At 42.3% G+C, this 19,328-nt stretch overlaps 2 protein-coding genes across 4 annotated transcripts in view; both read right to left on the bottom strand.

Annotated features, from left to right (window-relative positions):
- The window catches only part of cdc14ab (cell division cycle 14Ab), a 27,393-nt gene extending 15,339 nt beyond the window's left edge, over positions 1–12,054 (bottom strand). Inside the window, exons 1-6 of one of the 3 annotated variants that reach the window (XM_008406368.2) lie at positions 11,606–12,054; positions 9,061–9,151; positions 7,851–7,926; positions 6,707–6,799; positions 4,467–4,546; positions 1,755–1,821 (exon numbers count right to left, since the gene is read on the bottom strand). In XM_008406368.2, coding sequence (XP_008404590.1) covers positions 1,755–1,821; positions 4,467–4,546; positions 6,707–6,799; positions 7,851–7,926; positions 9,061–9,151; positions 11,606–11,651 — 453 coding nt within the window. In that variant the 5' untranslated portion in view covers positions 11,652–12,054. The remainder of the gene's footprint in view (positions 1–1,754; positions 1,822–4,466; positions 4,547–6,706; positions 6,800–7,850; positions 7,927–9,060; positions 9,152–11,605) is intronic. The other 2 variants (XM_008406367.2, XM_008406369.2) reach the window with 2 other exon arrangements.
- Positions 12,055–13,457: 1,403 nt separating this feature from the next.
- rtca (RNA 3'-terminal phosphate cyclase) overlaps positions 13,458–19,328 on the bottom strand; it is a 10,115-nt gene continuing 4,244 nt past the window's right edge. The window contains exons 4-12 of the mRNA XM_008406370.2: positions 17,029–17,172; positions 16,832–16,955; positions 15,667–15,725; positions 15,443–15,584; positions 15,247–15,368; positions 15,123–15,181; positions 14,654–14,748; positions 14,483–14,587; positions 13,458–13,724 (exon numbers count right to left, since the gene is read on the bottom strand). Coding sequence (XP_008404592.1) covers positions 13,626–13,724; positions 14,483–14,587; positions 14,654–14,748; positions 15,123–15,181; positions 15,247–15,368; positions 15,443–15,584; positions 15,667–15,725; positions 16,832–16,955; positions 17,029–17,172 — 949 coding nt within the window. The 3' untranslated portion in view covers positions 13,458–13,625. The remainder of the gene's footprint in view (positions 13,725–14,482; positions 14,588–14,653; positions 14,749–15,122; positions 15,182–15,246; positions 15,369–15,442; positions 15,585–15,666; positions 15,726–16,831; positions 16,956–17,028; positions 17,173–19,328) is intronic.

The following is a 19,328-nucleotide window of genomic DNA, read 5'->3' on the forward strand; positions in this document are numbered from 1 at the left end:
ACCAAACGCAGAAAAATGAAACCCGTCATGCAGATCCATGTCATCTCCCACTGCACCGCTCGGACTGCCGTTGGATGCTAACATGCTAAAGGTCAGAGGTTACAGGAAGTGTCACTGGGAAAGAAAATGAACTTTGAACTTTGTTTCTTTCTGTCCTGTCAGGATGATGCCAGCTGTTTGCTGGTCACGGCGTTTGGGTCCGCCAGGCAGAATAATGAGTCCAGTTCTCCACCGTTTGGTGAATCATCGTTGTTCTTTTCTCCTTCTGAAAGCGTCTTTGGAGGTCAGATTAATGAAACCAGCGGTTCCAAAGGCCGGCGTCCTGCAGCCGGAGTCCTGCAGCCGGAGTCCTGCAGCCGGAGTCCTGCAGCCGGAGTCCTGCAGCCGGCGTCCTGCAGCCGGAGTCCTGCAGTCGGAGTCCTGCAGCCGGTGTCCGGCGTCCTGCAGCCGGTGTCCGGCGTCCTACAGCCGGCGTCCTGCAGCCGTTCACTCCAGCTGTTTAACCCAATTTAATCCGACTCCAGTCCGTTTGGTTCGAAAGTCCGGTTTGTTTGGGGAGGATCTCTGGTCCTCCAAACCTCAGTCTGGGTTCGGTTGAATGAACTCTGGTTCGGAGCATTCTGGGTAAATACAACCAAAGCTAACATGTTAGCTTAGCGCTAGCAGCAGAAATGGCTCCTGGTCTTTAAAGAGAAATCCTCCAGCCGCTAAAATCTGACGCCTCCATTTTAGTTTCCATTTTGTAAAGCAGGAAGTGGCGAGAAACCAAAAGCTCCTCCTTCACCCGGTTCAGTGACCAATAAAAGCGTCTTCTGATGCTTTTAGATGGTTTCAAGCAGATAATGAAGAATCACATTTAAAAACAATATTTCAAGAAACGTGTAAAACATGGGAGTTAATTACTGATATATAATCAGTGAGGAACAGATGAAAGTAAAGATGTTTGACCAGCAGGACTGGTGACTGAGGTCAAGATCGAAAAAAACAAAACAGGTGAAGTCCTTCAGAAACAATGAATTATTGATCAACCAGAACGATGTGAAGGCGGCAGGAAGTTAAAGAGCAGCAGCCAGATTTCAAGTCTTTTCTCTGCAGTCTGCAGCACCAGATCCCAGTATTCCCAGTTAAACCGCCGGGTCTCTGCTGCACGTAATCACATCAGGAACGGATTATTCACACTTATGACCGCTTATCCACCGGCCTCTGATTGGCTGTTGTTCAGAGGCTCTTCGACACGCTGAGCCGTTATGTTACAGTAATCTGCAGCTGAGAACTTCCCAGACTGCTTCCCGTTCCTGACTGCTTCCCGTTCCCAACCGCTTCCCGTTCCCGACCGCTTCCCGTTCCCGACTGCTTCCCGTTCCTGACCGCTTCCCATTCCCGACTACTTCCCTTTCCCGTCCACTTCCCGTTCCCGACCGCTTCCCGCTCCCGACCGCTTCCCGCTCCCCGTTCCCGACCGCTTCCCGTTCCAGACCGCTTCCCGTTCCCGTCCACTTCCCGTTCCCGACCGCTTCCCGCTCCCCGTTCCCGTCCGCTCCCCGTTCCCGACCGCTTCCCGTTCCAGACCGCTTCCCGTTCCAGACCGCTTCCCGTTCCCGTCCGCTTCCCGTTCCCGACCGCTTCCCGCTCCCCGTTCCCGACCGCTTCCCGTTCCCTCTGGAGTCCAACGTTTGGATCTCAGGCTCTTTTCTTCTCTGCTCAACAACGTTTCATCTCACAGTATAAACGTTTCTGGCGGCTTCTGATCTCACCTTCCTGATCCCCTGCAGACAGTCCAGCACTGTGAGGTTGTAGGTGCAATTCCCAAAGGAGGCGTCCCTGCAGAGACACAGAACGTCAGTAGAGATACAGACGAGTTGATTTTAGTAAAATAAAACCAAAATAATCCGTTTTATCGGAGAGATGAAGGAAAACTGATCACAGCAGATCATCATGTGGTTTTGCATCAGGAAAAAATGTCGCCTTGATCCCAAAAGGCTAGTTAGCTAGTTAGCATGTTTACATTAGCAGCTAGTTAGCGTTAGCCTAAACCACTTCAGAGTCCGTAATGAAGACGTCTGCATGTGACCCAAACGTTTGCCTGACAGAAAATCCAGTGAATAATAAAAACTAAACATGAAATTAAAAAGTCCTGCCACGATACAATTTAAGACCTGGGATTGACGTACTTGAGGCCAACTTACATTTTTTAAGTGAATTTAAGCCATTTTAAGGGCTTAGCTTTAGATCCATGCATTTGTGGCTCCCTGATTGGACGGGTTTTAACTCAACTCCAGAACCTGCTGCCAGTTTTAGAGAAACTTTCTTTAAGCAGTGGAACCAGAAAAAGTCTCAGTCTGTCAACAAGACGAGGATTTTTATCCATCACATGCGTCCAGTTCACACATTTTACATCAGAAATGTGGTAATAAAGGTTTGAGTTGTTTGTAAACAACTTGGGAAAACGTGTTTTTCATTTCGCATAAAGCTGCTTAAGTCTGGGTGTAGTGATGAACTTTGACCTGAACCCTCTGGTTCTGGTTCTGAACTGCTCTGAACCAGAACCAGAACCTCTGATTGCACAGATATTCTCCTAAGAAAGGAGAACCAGAACTTTCTCACTCAGAAACTCGGGAGTAAACTCCAGATTTGGTTGCTTTTCCTATTTCAGGAAGAACTTCTTTAAAACTAATTTCACGTTGTTGCCAACAGGATCTGGGGGGTTCAGGAAGCCCGGCGGTCATTTTCCGCGCGGTCAGTGAAGGCCTCGCTCGGTGGGCGTGGCCTGTCCGCATCATGTTTAATCCATCAGAGCTCCTCATGCGGCCGGCAGAACAAAGTCTTCCTCCTTTCAGCGGCTCCGCTGTTATGTAACCGCGCAGCGTGTTGATGGCAACAAAAAGCCCTTTATCTCTCTCTCTCTCTCTCTCACACACACACACACACACACACACACACACACACACACACACACACACACACACANACACACACACACACACACACACACACACACACACACACGCTGTGCTCCTCTGTTTGGGTCAGCGGTGGCAGAAGCTTGAACTCCAGTTCTCCCAGTCAGAACCGTTTACTGGTGAAACTGGACTCAGTTTCCTCCTCCAGTTCCTTCCAGGACAGGAAGTCTGATGATGTCATCGGCTTGAAAAGTGAATCTGAGGGTAAATATTTCCTCTGCTGCCTCCAGCTGAGCGTCGGCCACCAGAGCTCACATGTTTAGTCTGGTTCTGGTTCTGGTTCTGGGCTGCGTGAAAACATTCCTGACCGTTTTGTTTCTGTTCTAGATGAAATAATCGTTTTAAACGTTTGGGTTTTTCCCGTCAGGACCAAGCAGCCAGAAGGAAACTGGAGCTGGAACATTTCGGCTCTGACCCATGAACTCACCCAAAAAGCTTTGAGGAAACCTTTAAGTCCTCACAGCAGGAATCACTTCCTGCCTCTGGAGTCGTTTGGTCGACTTTTAAAGTTCAGCTTCTCTAGGATCAGCTGAACCAGAGCAACTAAACTTTCACCTCTGAATCCTGCAAACATCCTGCAACCATCAACTCCTGCTAATAAACGCCAGCAGGTTCATCATAAATCTCTCTGGAACAACAAAAGGAGCTTAAAACTGAATAATTTTAGTGCAACTGGAGGAAGAAAAGTTAGCAAGGAAAAGTTTCACCAGGTTATTTAGATGTTTTACAGACAAACATCCAGAACCTGCAGAGACTCTGATGGACCTAAAGGGATCATTTGGTTTTTACTGGGATGAAATAAATGTTTTGATTAAAATCTACTGCAGTGATATTTAGGTTGTGGCAAAATGCTGTCAGGCTGCAACAAGCTCATAAAAACTATGACAGGAAAACAAGCTAGGAAAAAGTTAGACGATTAAATATGCAAATTAATAACAGTAAATTAATTTACTTAGACTTCATAAAAGACATCCAAATTCATTACAAATCTAATTATCCTGATAAAAACAGTAAAACTATATGACTGACACACATTTCACCTGAAATATAAGTCAGGCTGCAACTATCAACTATTTTATTAATCGATTCTTCTGACGATTAATCGGATAAAACAATCAGAACATTTTATAGATTTTTATTTTAACCTCAAACCTTTTTTTAAAATATTATTAGAAATACATTAAACAAATAATTCAATCCCTTCTTTAAATAGGAAAATAAACATTTTATTGTCTAAAATGTAGAACCGTAACGTTCCTTTAGTGAATAAAACAGGTAAAAGTGTTTTATCTTAAATGCTGAATGTAGAAACATTTTATAGTTTAATTACTACGTTGGTTTTTACAGCAAATTGCTTTTTTAAGTGCATGATCCAGTTAGAGATTGATTATTAAACCAGCTGATTATTAATGTGATTAATGGCGTCAGTCCTCCACTGTGTGTGTGTGTGTGTGTGTGTGTGTGTGTGTGTGTGTGTGTGTGTGTGTGTGTGAGACGGTGACTCACCTGAAGGGCAGGTAGACGGCGTTGGATCCAGAGATCAGCGCTCTGAAGGCTTCCTCTGGCGTCTTCTTCAGGTAAATCACCTGCAGGAAGGAAAAGCATCGTGACGTCATCAAACTGCAGGAAACTCCGGCTGCGGTTCCATACAACGCTCCAATGCCACGTTTAGGAAATAGATCTGCTCATGGAAACACGACAATCTGGAAAAATTTACATTTTATGATAAAAGTTTTGGAGCCAGGATGAAGTGGAAATTGGTTTATTTCATAAAACTGAAATAAAAACTATTTTTTAGCCTCATAAGAGTCACATGATCAACCACAGGATGTTACTACTGGAGGAAACGACAAAGAAGATGATGATGATGACGGAGCGGCTTGTTTATTAATGACTTGTTGTGTAAACTTTGTGTTTCTTATTTAAAGGAAATGATCTTTTTTTAACTTTAGCGTTTGCCGGTCATGACAGCAAAACTTTACTGGACCATTATTGTCCCAGAAGTTATGACAGTAAAATGATAATATTGTTGTTTTGAGACCATTTTAAGTAATAAGACGCTAATAATAATGAACAAACACATTCTCAAACTTTAAATTCTTAAGGAACATTCAACTCTGGCCCAATAAGACAATTTAAATATCAGAAATAAACAAACAAAACAACAAACAAAATTAATTATGGAAACAATACTGCCCTTCAAAATAAGGGCTACTTAAGGCCTAAACACCAGACTGGAAACTTTTATCATCCAGCTTTTGGTAGAAAGAGAGAAAAGAGGAAAACATGCGATTTATTGATTAATTGATTTATTGCTGATTGACAAAGTTTTGCACACATTTTAGTGGAAACATTTCTGATTATCTGAAGGTTCTGGATGATCCTGTTGAACGTCGACGCCGTCTTAGAGACGAGCAGAGGGAACGCTGGAAACCGTTCTGCATCAGAAAATATGAACAACTCTTATTGTTGCGGTTCTGGCCGGGTCCGACCCGGTCCGATTGTGTCGGAGCCAGAAGCCGCTCCGTGAACACAATCACCTTTTGTTTCAGCGCCATCAAATATTCAACGTGCGAAACGCAGCAGGAGAGAGTGTGTGTGTCTACCGTCCCACCTGCAGAGTTCTGGACCAGAACCAGAACCAGCCGGGTTTCTGGTTCTGGAACTTCCAGACTGGACTGGGACTCCAGAACTAGGAGACAACAAAGATCCGGAACAACAAAGATCCAACAAAACCAGAACTAAGCGGAAAGCAGAACGGATCATTTAATGTAGAAATGTTGGGTTGAACGTTGGATAAAGATCAGCCTGAAGCCTGTCCCAATAAATCAATAAATCAATAAATCACATGATCAATTAAAAGAAGCACAGTAATTTAACTTATGGTTTTTTTCTCTTTTTACCAAAATCTGGATGTTTAAATCTTCAGTCTGATGTTTTGGTCTCAGTTTCTGTTTTTTTTTTTTAAGGATGATTTTGTGATTTCATGATTCATTTGATTTGTTGTTTCTGTTGTTTTTATTTATTATTTATTTAAAATGTCTTCAGTTCCAGTGATAAATATTTATTAGAATTTAAAGTTTATTGATCTTTGATTTTTATCATTATGTTACCTGAAAATGGTCTCAAAACAACAACAACATTATGGTTTTTTGAAGTAATTACTGAGTTTAACATTCAGCTCTACATACGGCCAGACAGAGACTCTCAGAGCTGCTGCAAAAGCAAAGGAGGAGGATTAGCAGTGAATAGTGCCTGGATGTTGAGCTGTTAGCATGTCACAACGGTCATGAGACTGCTAGACTGACTGACTTCAGTCAGAGGCGTATTTAGAGTCGCTGCGGGGCTGACTGCTACTGGAGACCCATCAGCAACAATGGTTTGAAGAGTCTTGGATGAAATCAGTCACAAAATGTAATTTCTCTCTTTGGGATAAATAACTGAATTGTTTCCTGCAGGTGGTTTTGTAAAGTCAAAGCTAACCAGTTAGCATGTAGCTGGGAACAAACATTCCACTAAAACAGGCGAGTTTCATCAGTTAAATAAAACAAATCTGAGAATATTTCATCATCTTTGGTCAAAACTCAAAGCTTTTTAGAGCAAAAAATGGCAGAGAAATTAGATTTTGGAGTTTATTTTGGAAACCCGTGATGTTCTTGTTTGTCTTTATAAACAACCAGCAGAGATTCAAAGTGTTTTTCTCAGTTTTTAAAGTGGTGGTGGGATGAGCTGAGAGTCGGACTCACGGCGTAGCCGCCGATCAGCACGGCGGCGTTGGCGCGCTTCCTCTGGTCGAAGCTGGTGTAGTGAACGATTCTCTTCCTGGTCAGCGTGAACGACTGCACAGAAACACAAACACAGTCACTCGTCGCTTTCCTTCATTCCAACAGAAGCCGAGCGTTTTCCGTGCGTTATGAACGTGTGAACTGAATTACAGCCGGTCGGGTTCAGACTGCAGCGGCTGAATCAGAGGAAACGGCGAGCTGCAGATTCTCTCAGCCGACTGTTGAACCGTCAGCTGCCTCCGTTTTCTCATTAGAGGCTCCGTGATGAACCCGCTGGACCCGGATCGGCCCGGCAGCACCGGCAGGAGAGCTCATTAGAACCCAGATGACAACATGACGCCAAGCACTGCAGACCAGCAGCATTACAGAGCGATGGGAAGAAAGGAAGAGCTGGTTCTCTCCTTGGTAATGAAATGATGGCAAACATTTGTGTTCAGATGCCAAAGAGTGAAAACTTTAAGGTTTTATTGTTTATTACTTTTTACTTTTGTGTTTTTATGATGTAAAGAACTTTGACCTGCCTTGTTGCTGAAATAAACAAAGAAACTTGATTTATTTATTACATTTTATTATGGTGAAAAATAAGTGCTTTCTTTCATTTAAATAATTTTCCACAAACAACTTCCTGTGGAAAAAATTAATCCTGACTTTGTAAATGTTTTTAAACCTACAAACAGAAATAAAACGGTACTTTTTAAGAAATGGCCACAAATCAGATTGTTATTAAAAATGTCTAAGTTGCGTTTTTACTAAAAGTTACGCAACATTTACGGCTCTAAACCAGTTTTTATTTTTAGCTCTTTAGACGTTCAGAGCAGTGAGTGACATCAGCTCCCAGTGAGTCTGACTGGTTTAAACGGGAACCAGCTGCAGGTGAACCCAGATGCTCCGTCAGTGTGATGAAACATGATCCGACTCGGAGAAAGTCACGCCGATCCGGACCGTCCGGTCGCCTGAGGAATCTGGGCGCCACGGCAACCAACACAAACACACAGAGGCAGCGTGTTTAACGGTGCCTCGGCGGGAGGCTGCGTCACGCTCGCATCGCTCCGCGCCGCATTCAGGACATTCCTGCACAGGGAGGGTCAGCAGCAGAGAAACTCACCTTCAGCTTCTTGTTGAGCTTGCAGCAGTATCGGTAGAGCATGGCCAGGTTCAGCGGCCCGAAGTCTGCGTAGAAACTGGGCAGAAAACAAGAGAAACGGCATGAAGCCGAGTCCGCAGGCAGGAAACAGGAAGTAACGCTGACAATCCCCACTGCAAGTCCAGAAATACTTCCTGCGTGTGGGAAGGTTTCAGAACGATCCAACATGCAGCAGGTCGCCCCAAACTCAGCTGACACTTCTGACGGAAAAATGTTTTTTACTCAAAAATATTAAAATATTCCCTTTTGTTTACATTTGTTCTCACATGAAAGCTGCATGATGTCATAATAACTCAGTTCATCACATGATAAAAAAGGTGGTTTTGTTTCCAAATCCGTTTCATTTATAGCTCCAGTTTTGCATTTTTTAATCTGGTTTTATTGTTTTATTCTGGATATTTAAAATATCTAAACATTAAGTTTTAGTGGTATCAGAGGGTAAAAACCTGCGTTATCATGCAATATTATCATTTAACACAGAGGTGTCCAAAGTGCGGCCCGGGGGCCATTTGTGGCCCGCAGAATGATTTTGGGCGGCCCTTGATCACAGTTCAGGAACAACCTAAATTTAAAAAAAAATAAAAAATTGCAATTACAATTAAAAAGAAAAAATACTAAATATTTTGTGGCTGCCAGAGTTCTTCCAACTTGACATCTTTGCCCAAAAGGTTTGGACACCACTGGTTTAACACAAAGTTTATCATGACTTGTCTAACTTCAAGGAACCTGGAACCCATTTTCTCAGGATCAAACTGATTCATTTTCAATGTTTTTATTTGATTAAAAGACCTGAAGCAGCAAGAACAGATAAACAGAGAACGAGTTGCCAGATATTAAACACGGAGCAGAGAAATAAATCTGGACCTGAAATCACTTGACTTTTGGCTTCTGATGAACAAACAAAGAAACCAAACTGATTCATTCAGTCATAACTCAGCTCAACATTTCATCACTTTCATGTAAAACTAAATATTAGCAGCGTTTTGGAGACAGAAGGAGAAAGTTGGTTTGTGAAAAAGAAAACCAACTTTTTTAACCTTTAAAGTGTCTCAAACATCACAAATAATGAAACATTTATTTAAGTTTTTGAGTCAAAACCCTCCATCTTTTCTCTGGTGATGATTTACAGCCGTGTTGTAAATGAGTGAAAGCAGTTTGAAGTCAGACTTACTTCTCGTAGACAAACTCGTCGTCGGTGCAGAAGTAGTGGGTGTTGATGGTGCTTTTGGGTTTGCTGCGTAACGTGGCGAAGTACAGACGGTCTGCAGGGAAACATTCAATATTACAGTCAAACCAGATGCTACAGGTTATGATTCCCTCTGAAAAACCTCCTGGGAGCCGAGACTCAGATGAACAAACACCGGGGAGATTCTGGCTCATTTCATCATCACAGCAGCTCTCGATTTTTATACAAATCATATTTTTAAAGTGTTTCAGACTCTACAGGCAGCAGGACGGCCTTTTCACACACCTCGTTTCCTTCCTGATGAGTCGACAGCTTGGCAAAACAAAGCTGATCAGGAGAAACACGAAAACAGCAGCAAACCTTTATTATTCAATACGTCCAGAAAACCAGACTGTCTTTGGTCACGTCTCAGGAACCAACCAGAAAAAAACCAGTAAAGCTGTCAGTTCAGACAACAGGACAAATAAGCAGAAGCTGATTTTCCCCCCCGATACCAATAAATCAAACCAAACTTCTGTCAGTTAAAATGGTTTCTATTTGCTAAATGTAAAAGATTGACTTGTTAGACATTACTTATGGTGTCCCACAGGGATCAATGTTCAGTCTGTTATTATTCTGGATAATAATGTAAAAAATATCATGTTAATCAATGATAAATGTAACAAAAATGCTTGAATTTGCCTCATTTGACACGCAAATATGTTTTTTCTGCATCGAATAAACAGAAACTCATGCAGACAAGAGCATAAACAGAAACATTAAAACTGAATCAAACCAAATTCATGATATTTATAAATCTAAAACTAGCTGTGGATAAAAGATGGAATAAAACAGCTGAAATAAAACCAACATGTCAGATATTTGGGGAGAAAATTGGTTGTGGTTTGGTTTGAATCTTGCACTTTTCTGTGATGTCAAACATTTGTTGGTATTACAAAATGTTGCAGTGTGAAAGTGAAACAGGAAATTTAGGATGGTTGTGTTTATGTTTCATCCAGACAGAAAAGACTTAGGAAAATAAAATAAAGATTTAGAGGATTTTATTCCTACATTGTTGTTTTTTAAAACCTATGTTCAAAACAAAACAATACACTTTAATTACAATGCTATTTAATTTGAATGAACGAATTATTAAATCCCACATCTGTAGAAACAATACAAAGATAATAAAATGCAGTCTGATGGTTACAGTTTTAATTATTTTTCAACAAACTCCTTTAAACTCCTGCGTCATCATTCTGGAGTCCCAGTGAACCACCTGGGTCGGATCAACTGGGATGTTTGCTGTCCCATTAAACCAAACCAGTGATCTCAGACCAGATTTCCCACACGGCTTTAACTGGCTGTGACCGCTTCCTGTACTCATCATGACTAAGCTGCAGCCTGAGAGACGGGAAAGATCAGCTCAAGTCAAAACAACTCATGGCTGCAAAATTAGACTAATTAAATGTCCAGCGGCGGCTCCTCCGCCTGCCGGTTGAAACGTTCAGCTGACCGACAACTTCAAACATTTTGACTGAAAAATGGAAGAAGAAAAAAATTCTGGTTTAATAAAAATATTGTTTTAAGAGATAATATTTAATCTTTGATGGTTAACTTCAAAGATTGAATTTAAACATCATAGCTACTAGTGGTGACACTTTGTGGGGAAAAAATAAAATACTTTATATTTTCTAACTGCTGAGCCTTTTGGAGATTAAGACGGTAAATACTGTATATCGTCATTGGAAGTACTTTACTCTGTTCTGACATACAATTACCTGCGGTAAGTTTTGTATTTTTATTCATTTTACATATAAAAAAATTAATTTAGAAAAGTATTTGTCTGTCTGGACTTATTGCTTTTTAATCATGTTATTTATTAGAATTAATAAATATATTCCTGCTGTTAAAATACCAATATTGGGACATAATTTTATTTTTAAAGATTAAATCAGATGTTCTGATTAGGTAATCTTTTTACAAAATACTTTATTCTTCTTTCTTGAATAATTGCTTTAACGTTTATCTTTTACTTGAGTAAATCAATCAATCAATCAATCAAACTTTATTTGTATAGCACATTTCAGCAGCAAAGTGCTTTACATAATTAAGATAAAAACAGCATGTGACATTGAATAAACAGTGAGAAAGAATATAAAAATAAATTAAAAAGTAAAAACTTTAAAGAGAAAAAGGTCATGTGACATTGAGTAAACATATGTAAAGTACTGCTTTAGTACAATACTCACCTCTGGTAGATTCAATACAAAAATAATCTGTTTTGAAATTAAACAATAATTGTAAATAAAGAATATAATTTGTATTATGTAATGAACGTTATATAATACATTTTACTTAAAAAGGTTGAGAGGAATAGTCCAAACTAATTGAATGCTGATCAAAATGGGAACTTTGAAAGGTTGTAAAAAAAAAAGGTTATAAAGTGAGTTTCTTAAATTCAAGTATCATATTTTAATGTTTATTAATTAACTAGTCATGTGGCGTTTAGTTTTATTACTCATTTTAACGTCATATTGCTTAAAGTTACCTTTGATCAACTCTGCCGCTCCCCGCGGCTCGCGTTCCTCAGCCATCCGGAACAGGGTAGACAGGACCGGGGAGCGATTCACGCCTCCACGGTCATGGGTCAAGTCTAATTCCTGCACTCGTTCAGCTTCTGCCGCAAACTCCAGAAAGGGTCCGTCTAACTCCTGGGCGGCTTCAGAAAGTTTTCAAACTGCTAGCAGCTCTAGCCGTTGAGGAGCTAGCAGCGAACCGCACACAGCGTGTTAAAAAAGTTGTAAAACTTCCTCCTCAGCTTCCCATCGGTCACTGTAGCTTCCTCTCGTTCACTTCGAATTTATTCCCATTGCTTCTCTTGTTTTGTTTCTCCCCCTTTACCCGATAAATATGCCCTGATTAGCATATTAGCATGTTAAAGCTCCGCAAGCTTGACGAGAGTCTGAAACTCTGATTGACCAAATCCCTCCTTAAGATACGTTGCCATAACAACGATAGCCGCTCTACGGGACACCGCAGCCAATCAGCGAACAGAACACTTTGTGCCGCGTTCATGGTCCACTGGGAAATACCCCAGGAAGAAAAACAGGAACCCCCGAAAAACCAGGGAATTTGACTCAAATAAGTCATTTTATCGTATAATGCTTGCTTTACAGTAAAATAAAATGTAGTTTTTCGAGTTGCGTAATTCTGAACTGAATTTTTAACTTTGTGTGTATGACTACAGCGTATGTTTGGTTCTACTCCTTCGGACTTCAACACAAAAAAGGGAATAAATGAAGCTTTAGACTAAATTTACCATAAAATACTCATTAAAAACTCAAAGTGCTCCATAAATATAATTGAGATATATTTTCAAATTTTACTCTAATTGTTTTATACAGGTGCATCTAAATAAAATAGAATAAAGTAATTTTCTTTCACAAATTTATAACAATTTGAGTACATACACCATTGCTTATTGCAAGCAATTTCTCTTCACCAACATCAAATTAACTATTAGAAATAATTTTAGACATTATAACCGACCCAAAACTAGAATAAATTAGCTAACTTCAGAGAGGGGGAAATGTATCCGTCTTTTTATTACGCGTTTCAACAAGTTTCCCAAATTCATTCTTTTAATCGAACATTATTTTGTATTTTATTACTATACTGTGCAATATTAATTTCAAGCACTTTCAAGGACTTTATACACTTTACAAACCTTAAAAAACACAAAATTAAATTCAAGGACTTTCAAAGAATTCAAGCACCTGTAAAAAAAAACTGCAGAGGAAAACCTGCTGAAGAAGAAATTTGCTCTGATTTGAAGGTTTTTGGGTTTCAGAGTCCAGGTGAGCAAAATCAGCTTCATGAAGCCAAACTGACCTGCAATCAGTGAGATCCAGACGCGGTTTGGTGCTGGTCCGGGTCCAGGAGCGGGTCCAGGTCCCGGTGTGGGCTGCGGGGCCTGGGATTGGTCCTGGTGCCTCCTCCAGGGCCCCGTCTCCGTCATGCTGTAGGACGGCCGGCGGACTGTGAGGACACTGAGCCAGGACTCTGCGGCGGTACCAGTGGCGACCCGGGTCGGGTTACGGCCGGTGCCGGAGGAGGACAGAGGTGTGAGCTTACAGCAGCCTCGGGTTTCAACACATGGAGCCGGACTCCAGCTCACCTGCAGCAGGTCAACACGACACCGCGCCGCTGACGCCACGGAAACGGGGCGGCACAGGAAGTTCTGGTTCTGATCCAGCAGCTGGAGTCTGGAAAAGGTCACGCTTTGCTTCTGTTCTCCCATCCTCAGCTGGAGGAAACTACATTACCCAGAATTCAGCTGCTTTCATTCAGTTTCCCCAAAAGCAAAAATATGTTTAAAATGAAACAAAAACCATAAAAAATCTTGATTGTTTGGAAGAATTTTATTTAATTATTTCATCACATTATTAAGGAAACAAAAAAAAAACCCCTGAGCGACAGAAACTAAGAGGGTCGGCCATGTCAGGAGCAGCTACGAGTCCAGCAGAGTGTGTGTGTGTGTGTGTGTGTGTGTGTGTGTGTGTGTGTGTCTACAGGTTGGGGTTAACCACTCCAGATCCTTGACACTCGATGATGTAGGTGACGCCGCTGCTCAGCTCGTCTTCGCTCTTCGTTACTGTAAACTTCGCCTGCAGACACAACAGGAACAGGAAGAATTAAAGTTTCAAAATAAAAGTCTAAAAGAGTTGATTTTGATTCTACTTATAAAGCAGCTCCAGGGGAAAAATGTTTTCTGAGACTAAAACAGGGAAGTTTCTACCATCCTAACGGGGAAGTACGGTGGTGGCAGCATCATGTGGGGAGATTTAAACTCGCATCACAAATTCTTCTTCTTCTCCTGCAGCAGTCAGTCTTACAACGGCTTTAAAGAGCCCTCTGACTGAAGACTGCTGCTTTATGACAGTTTTATGACTGTAATGACAGGCTAACAGCTCAATATTCCCCAGGAACACATCCTGGATGAAATCATCCCTGCTAATCCTCCTCCTTTGCTTTTGCCACTTCTCTTTGAATCTGTGATAGAAGAGACTGTTTGAACTTCCTACTTCTCTCAACTCACAGTTCAGGTATTATTTCAGTTTTTGAGGCGCAAAAAGCTGCTCCAGGTTATAAAGACAATCGCTTGTTGCCACGGTTACGTATCACAACCATCTGAAAGTAAAAGTGGGAGCAGAACTCCTTGGCATCGATAACCAGAGGAAATAACTGTGGAAACAACATGACTTATCCATTTCCTAACAGATTTCAGTGAGTAAAATATTATGAACAGGCAAGTTAGTATTTTGAGAAACTAAAATGACGAATTTCCCCGTTAGACTTGAATCATTTCCCACTGGAGCGTCTCCAGCTGCGATCTGATCTCAGGTTCAGCTTCTGGCTGTCTGACCTGAGTGAGCTGCTCTGCGATGTGGATGGCCGTCTGCGTGTGCAGCGTCACGGCGCCGGTCCGAATCCGAGACGTTCCCTTCGCCAGCGCCATGAAGATGATGAGCTGAGGAGGAGGAAGGGTCAGTGACATCATCATCATCATCATCCTCACGGCGTGCTGCAGCCTCACCTGGTCCTGCAGGAACTCGTCCACGCAGCCGTTGTGTCTGAGGTTTCTCAGCAGCATCTCAGCTGCTTCTATTCCCACTTTATCCGCATAAACACCTGAAACAACAGGTCAGAGGTCACAGGGGGCGGGACCTGGAACCTTCATTGTCACATGACTTTATCCTCATAAATAATAAAAAATATCCTGGCTCTAATATTTTATTGTAGAGATGACCTGAACTCAAGGTCCAAATAAATAGAAGCTGTAAACAAACTTCTGAAACAAGATGGCCGCCCTGAGAGTTCTGACATCACTCTAAACTCTGGAAACCAAAAGAGTACATTGGTGGAAAAATTAACCAAATCAGCCCTGGTATGAAGTGAAGCTTGTCCTCCAGTAAAACCATCAAACTGCTCCCGATTCCTCTGCAGTGATGAAAACACACTGATCGGTTTCCAGAGGGGTGCTGCCCCCTGCTGGTCATCCTCACCTTTCTTTCCCAGAGCCGATCCTGCGAACAGGCAGCCTGTGGACGATTCTGCGATGATTCTGAAACAGAGCGACCAATCAGAGAGCTGCTGGTGCTGTGACATCAGCGGGTGGGCGGGGCTTACATGATGCCGTTGCCGTTCCCGTAGGCCTTCTCCTTTTCCTGCACTGGCTGGATGTTGATGTAAAGTTCTTTGATTTCCTTCCTGATGGTCCGAACAGCGGCGGCGGACATGTCTTTAGCCAGCTGCAGACAGAAACAGGAAGTCAGCTCAGACAGACCAAACAAGCCAAATTAAAAGACTTTAAATCAGCTTTTACTTTGAAGGGCAGGACTCCGGCCACGAAGGCTCTGCCGTGGATCTTTGTGATGTTTCCTCTGTCCGTCAGGGAGACGGGCTGCAGCTCCTTGAGCGGCCGGGCCGTCACCGCCACCTCGCCGCCGCCTTTAGGGTAGTAGCCCCTGCAGCACAAACAGACGCCATGACAACCAGGGTCTCTGACAGGAAACAGCAGCCGGACGGCGGCGGAGTCGGGGGACGGACCTCATCCTGATGTCGCAGTCAAAATGGACGCCGAACTTCTCCACAATGGGCTTGAATACCTGGAGGAGGAACCAGGAAGTTTATGGAGAATTTACGGTTCCAAACTTTAAATATCTGCCATAAAGGAGACTCCCTCGAACAGGTTGGAAGAGGTCTATGGCCTACACAAAACATGTTTATTAAAACATTTATTAAAATATTAAAACATGTTTTTTTTTAACAAAATCTCTTCAGTTCTCCTTTCAGAACAAACCGTTTTTACTTTAAAACTTTAAAACGAAATAAGCTGCTGCTGGCCTCAATGTTTACACCAACATGTGAAAATGGCTGCAATTAAACAACCATACACATTTGAAAAGCAGAAGTGTAGCCTCCTGCACAACCAACAAGAATGCAGCAGCTGGTTTCTGGATGGTAAGTCAACAACAAAACTTTTGTCTTTTCCAGCAGCCATTGTAAACCACATACTCGGTAAAACCAGATTACCAAATGTGCTGGAGCACCGCTATGGTTGCTAGGTAACCATTTTTATCAGTTAAACAGATCAATATGTCATTGAGCCATTAGGAGTAACAAATAACTATTACACTGAATAAATCCAAATTGTAAAAAACAGAAAAAACCTTCCTGCCTCAAATTAAATGCAGAAATAAAATATGCAAATAAAGTTACAAAATAAAATCTAAAAACAAAAAATTCTGGAATTGTACTAATAGAAATAATTTTGGTAACTAACTGACCTAAAACAAGAAACATTTAGTCTGATTTGACTTCAGACACGGAGAAAGAAATGTCTTTTAATTAGACGTATCTGGTTTCAACTGTAAAAAACGTCTTTTAAACAAATTTAAGCTTTTAATCAATTGTTAGGTTAAATAATGTACCTTATTAAGAAACTATGCAGTTTGAATATAAAGCACTTCAAAATACATTTTACACAAATCAAGAATTTTCCAAACCCTGAAAACACAAATTCAAAATTCAAGGATTTCCAAGGATTTCAAGCACCCATACGAACTAAGATAACAGATTCTGTGTTGAATGTAGCGATATAAACAGCATCTAACTGGACCTACTGGTCAATATTTAACAAACTGGTGAATCTTTTATTTTGGACGCTGCTGCAGTGATCCTGTGGCTCCAGCAGGGGGAGCACTCAGCTTACCTTTACAGTGTAGTCGATCTGCGGGGCCATCTCTGCGTTGGTTCCTCCTTTCAGAAGGAGCTGTGAGGCGGCGTCGGCGTACAGCGCGCAGGGCAGGGCCGCCTGCAGCAGCAAACACACACTCCTGACAGAAAACACACACATTACAGAAGCCGTGGGAAAATCGAGTCGGGGGACGTGCAGCGGCCGCTCCTCACCCTGCGGTCTGCGTGTCGGCCGTGTGGTTCCCCGACCGGACCTTCCCTGGAGTCAGGCTGATGTCGGTGGAGCCGATGCTGGCGCCCTGCAGGCTGCCGGAGCAGAGGTCAGAGACCAGCTGGAGGCCCGTCAGGTGCTGCGGCCTGAAACAAAAGAAACACGCAAAAAATGGAAAAAAATGGAAAAAAGTAACCACACAAAGAAAGGATCAAAATTAATAAACATACATGGTTTAAAGTGCTGGAAATTTGCTCAAAGAAAAGGTTCCAACTACTGAAAACACGCAGAAAGGGTTCCAACTGAAGATGCACCAATTCCATAATACCCGGATCTGTCCCGATATCGAAAGCAATTCTGGATCGAGTTATGGATGACTATGTGTTCTACGGCTGTTGTAAACGATTATTTTAGTAATCGAGTAATCTATAGATTTTTCTTACGATTAATCGAGTAATCGGATAAAAACAATTATGAAATAAAATATTGGTAAATCTTCCATAACACCAGTGTTACTATCGGATATCAACATCAGTCTATTTTTTCCACATTTGAGCTTCCATACCAGTTACTTTTTTGTAGACCGGGGGAGCAACACGGGATATTTACGGCTCCTCCGTTCAGAAACTCATCTACCAGCCATGTTCCGCCTCCCGTTTGTTCAGACCGGGATGATATCAGTTTATTGTGCGGTTCAGTCCGTAAAGCTGCTCTTACCCTGTAAGCATCAACCCTCAGCCGCCCGCCGTGTTCAGTCTCTCCGCTCACCTGTATAAATCCTCCTCAGCTTCTTCCCGCCGTTCAACCAGCAGCTCCGGAGCAGAAAGGCTGCCGGACTCCCGGCATCGCGCCGGTCATTTTAAGGATGTTTATTGGTCCCACAAAAACGATGAAAACCCGGAATTATCACCAATCAGTAAAATCCCCGCGGGCCGAACTTGAAGATTGGACGTCATGCCGCTAACACGTAGCTTCCGTCAACAACTCAGAGGCGGAAGTCAGAGCTCCGCGCAACGCAAATAATGTTCCGGCTGAAACACGGTGCGCTAAATGATAAAACATAAACTAACGAAGCTTCGAGGCAGGAACATTTTCCTCGAGGAATTTTAATAATCGAGGTACTCGAATCACTCGAGGAATCGGTTCAGCCCTAATGTGTTCTATCGAGAGGTGTTAATGGGAAGTGAACTCTAACATGAAGTTGAATTCATATGTGAACGCCAAGCTATGGCGGCGCACAGTTACAGCGTCTTCCCGAGATTAAACCCTATTTTAATATCTATCAGGCTGTTTTGGACACGTGTTCAGTGACAACTTTATGGCTGAAGTCCAGCTCGGCCAACAGCAGGCAGGAGGCTGAGGAGCATCCAGAACAAAACCACCAAGCTGAGAAACAGCCAGACTGCTGAACTCAAGCTGCACCTAGTTCAGCTTCATCTCAGAAAGTATTTGCACACACACTTTTTTTATATTCATATCTACTAGAGGTGTGCCGATCGATCGGCCACCGATCATAATCGGCTGATTTCCGTGGAAATGTGTATGATCGGTGATCACTGATCACGGTCTCTTGTTGCCGATCACCTGCATCTCACGCCTCCTCTTTCCTTCACACTGCGCAGCAACACGTCCTAAGCGATGTGGAACTATAACGCTGAGCGAACGGGGAAGTTTGCGTGTTGTGGCGGAAAATTACCTCAAGGGGTGAAGGTCGTCAAAATGCATCAACCCAATAATCTAATGTGATATTTAAAAAAAACAAACCCTTGACGGAGTTTGGCTACATCGAGGATCAATGCAGGAAAAAAGGTCATCCGGAGCGGCGGGATAACAGCGCACAACTACCAACACTCACCCGGATTAGCATCACGGCCAGAAAGCTAAAATAAAATGTTTTTCAGGTTAACTCTTCAAGCTGCGATGTAAGACGTTGGTTCTGCTCTCGCTGTTGAACCGCTGATACGCTACAGGTAGTAATATTTCAGACAGAGCGCCGCTTCTGCTCCACCTGGTAGTGACTCTCACACCGAACCTCAGCTTAAAGCTGCAGCATCTAACCTAAAAAAAAAGTAAAGATTTTAGATTTGTATTAAAACTGTCGCTGTTCTAACAAAAGACAGATGATCTTTGAAAAAATTATTGATCTCCTCTGCTTCCTGTGTTCTGCAGAATTACTCAGCTCAGTCAGAACCAACCAATCAGAACCAGCATTAATCAGCTAGTCAATAAGAACCAACCAATCAGAACCAGCATTAATCAGCTAGTCAATAAGAACCAACCAATCAGAACCAGCATTAATCAG

This window comes from Poecilia reticulata, linkage group LG4 (genome assembly GCF_000633615.1).
Source record: "Poecilia reticulata strain Guanapo linkage group LG4, Guppy_female_1.0+MT, whole genome shotgun sequence".
Taxonomy (NCBI): Eukaryota; Metazoa; Chordata; class Actinopteri; order Cyprinodontiformes; family Poeciliidae; genus Poecilia; species Poecilia reticulata.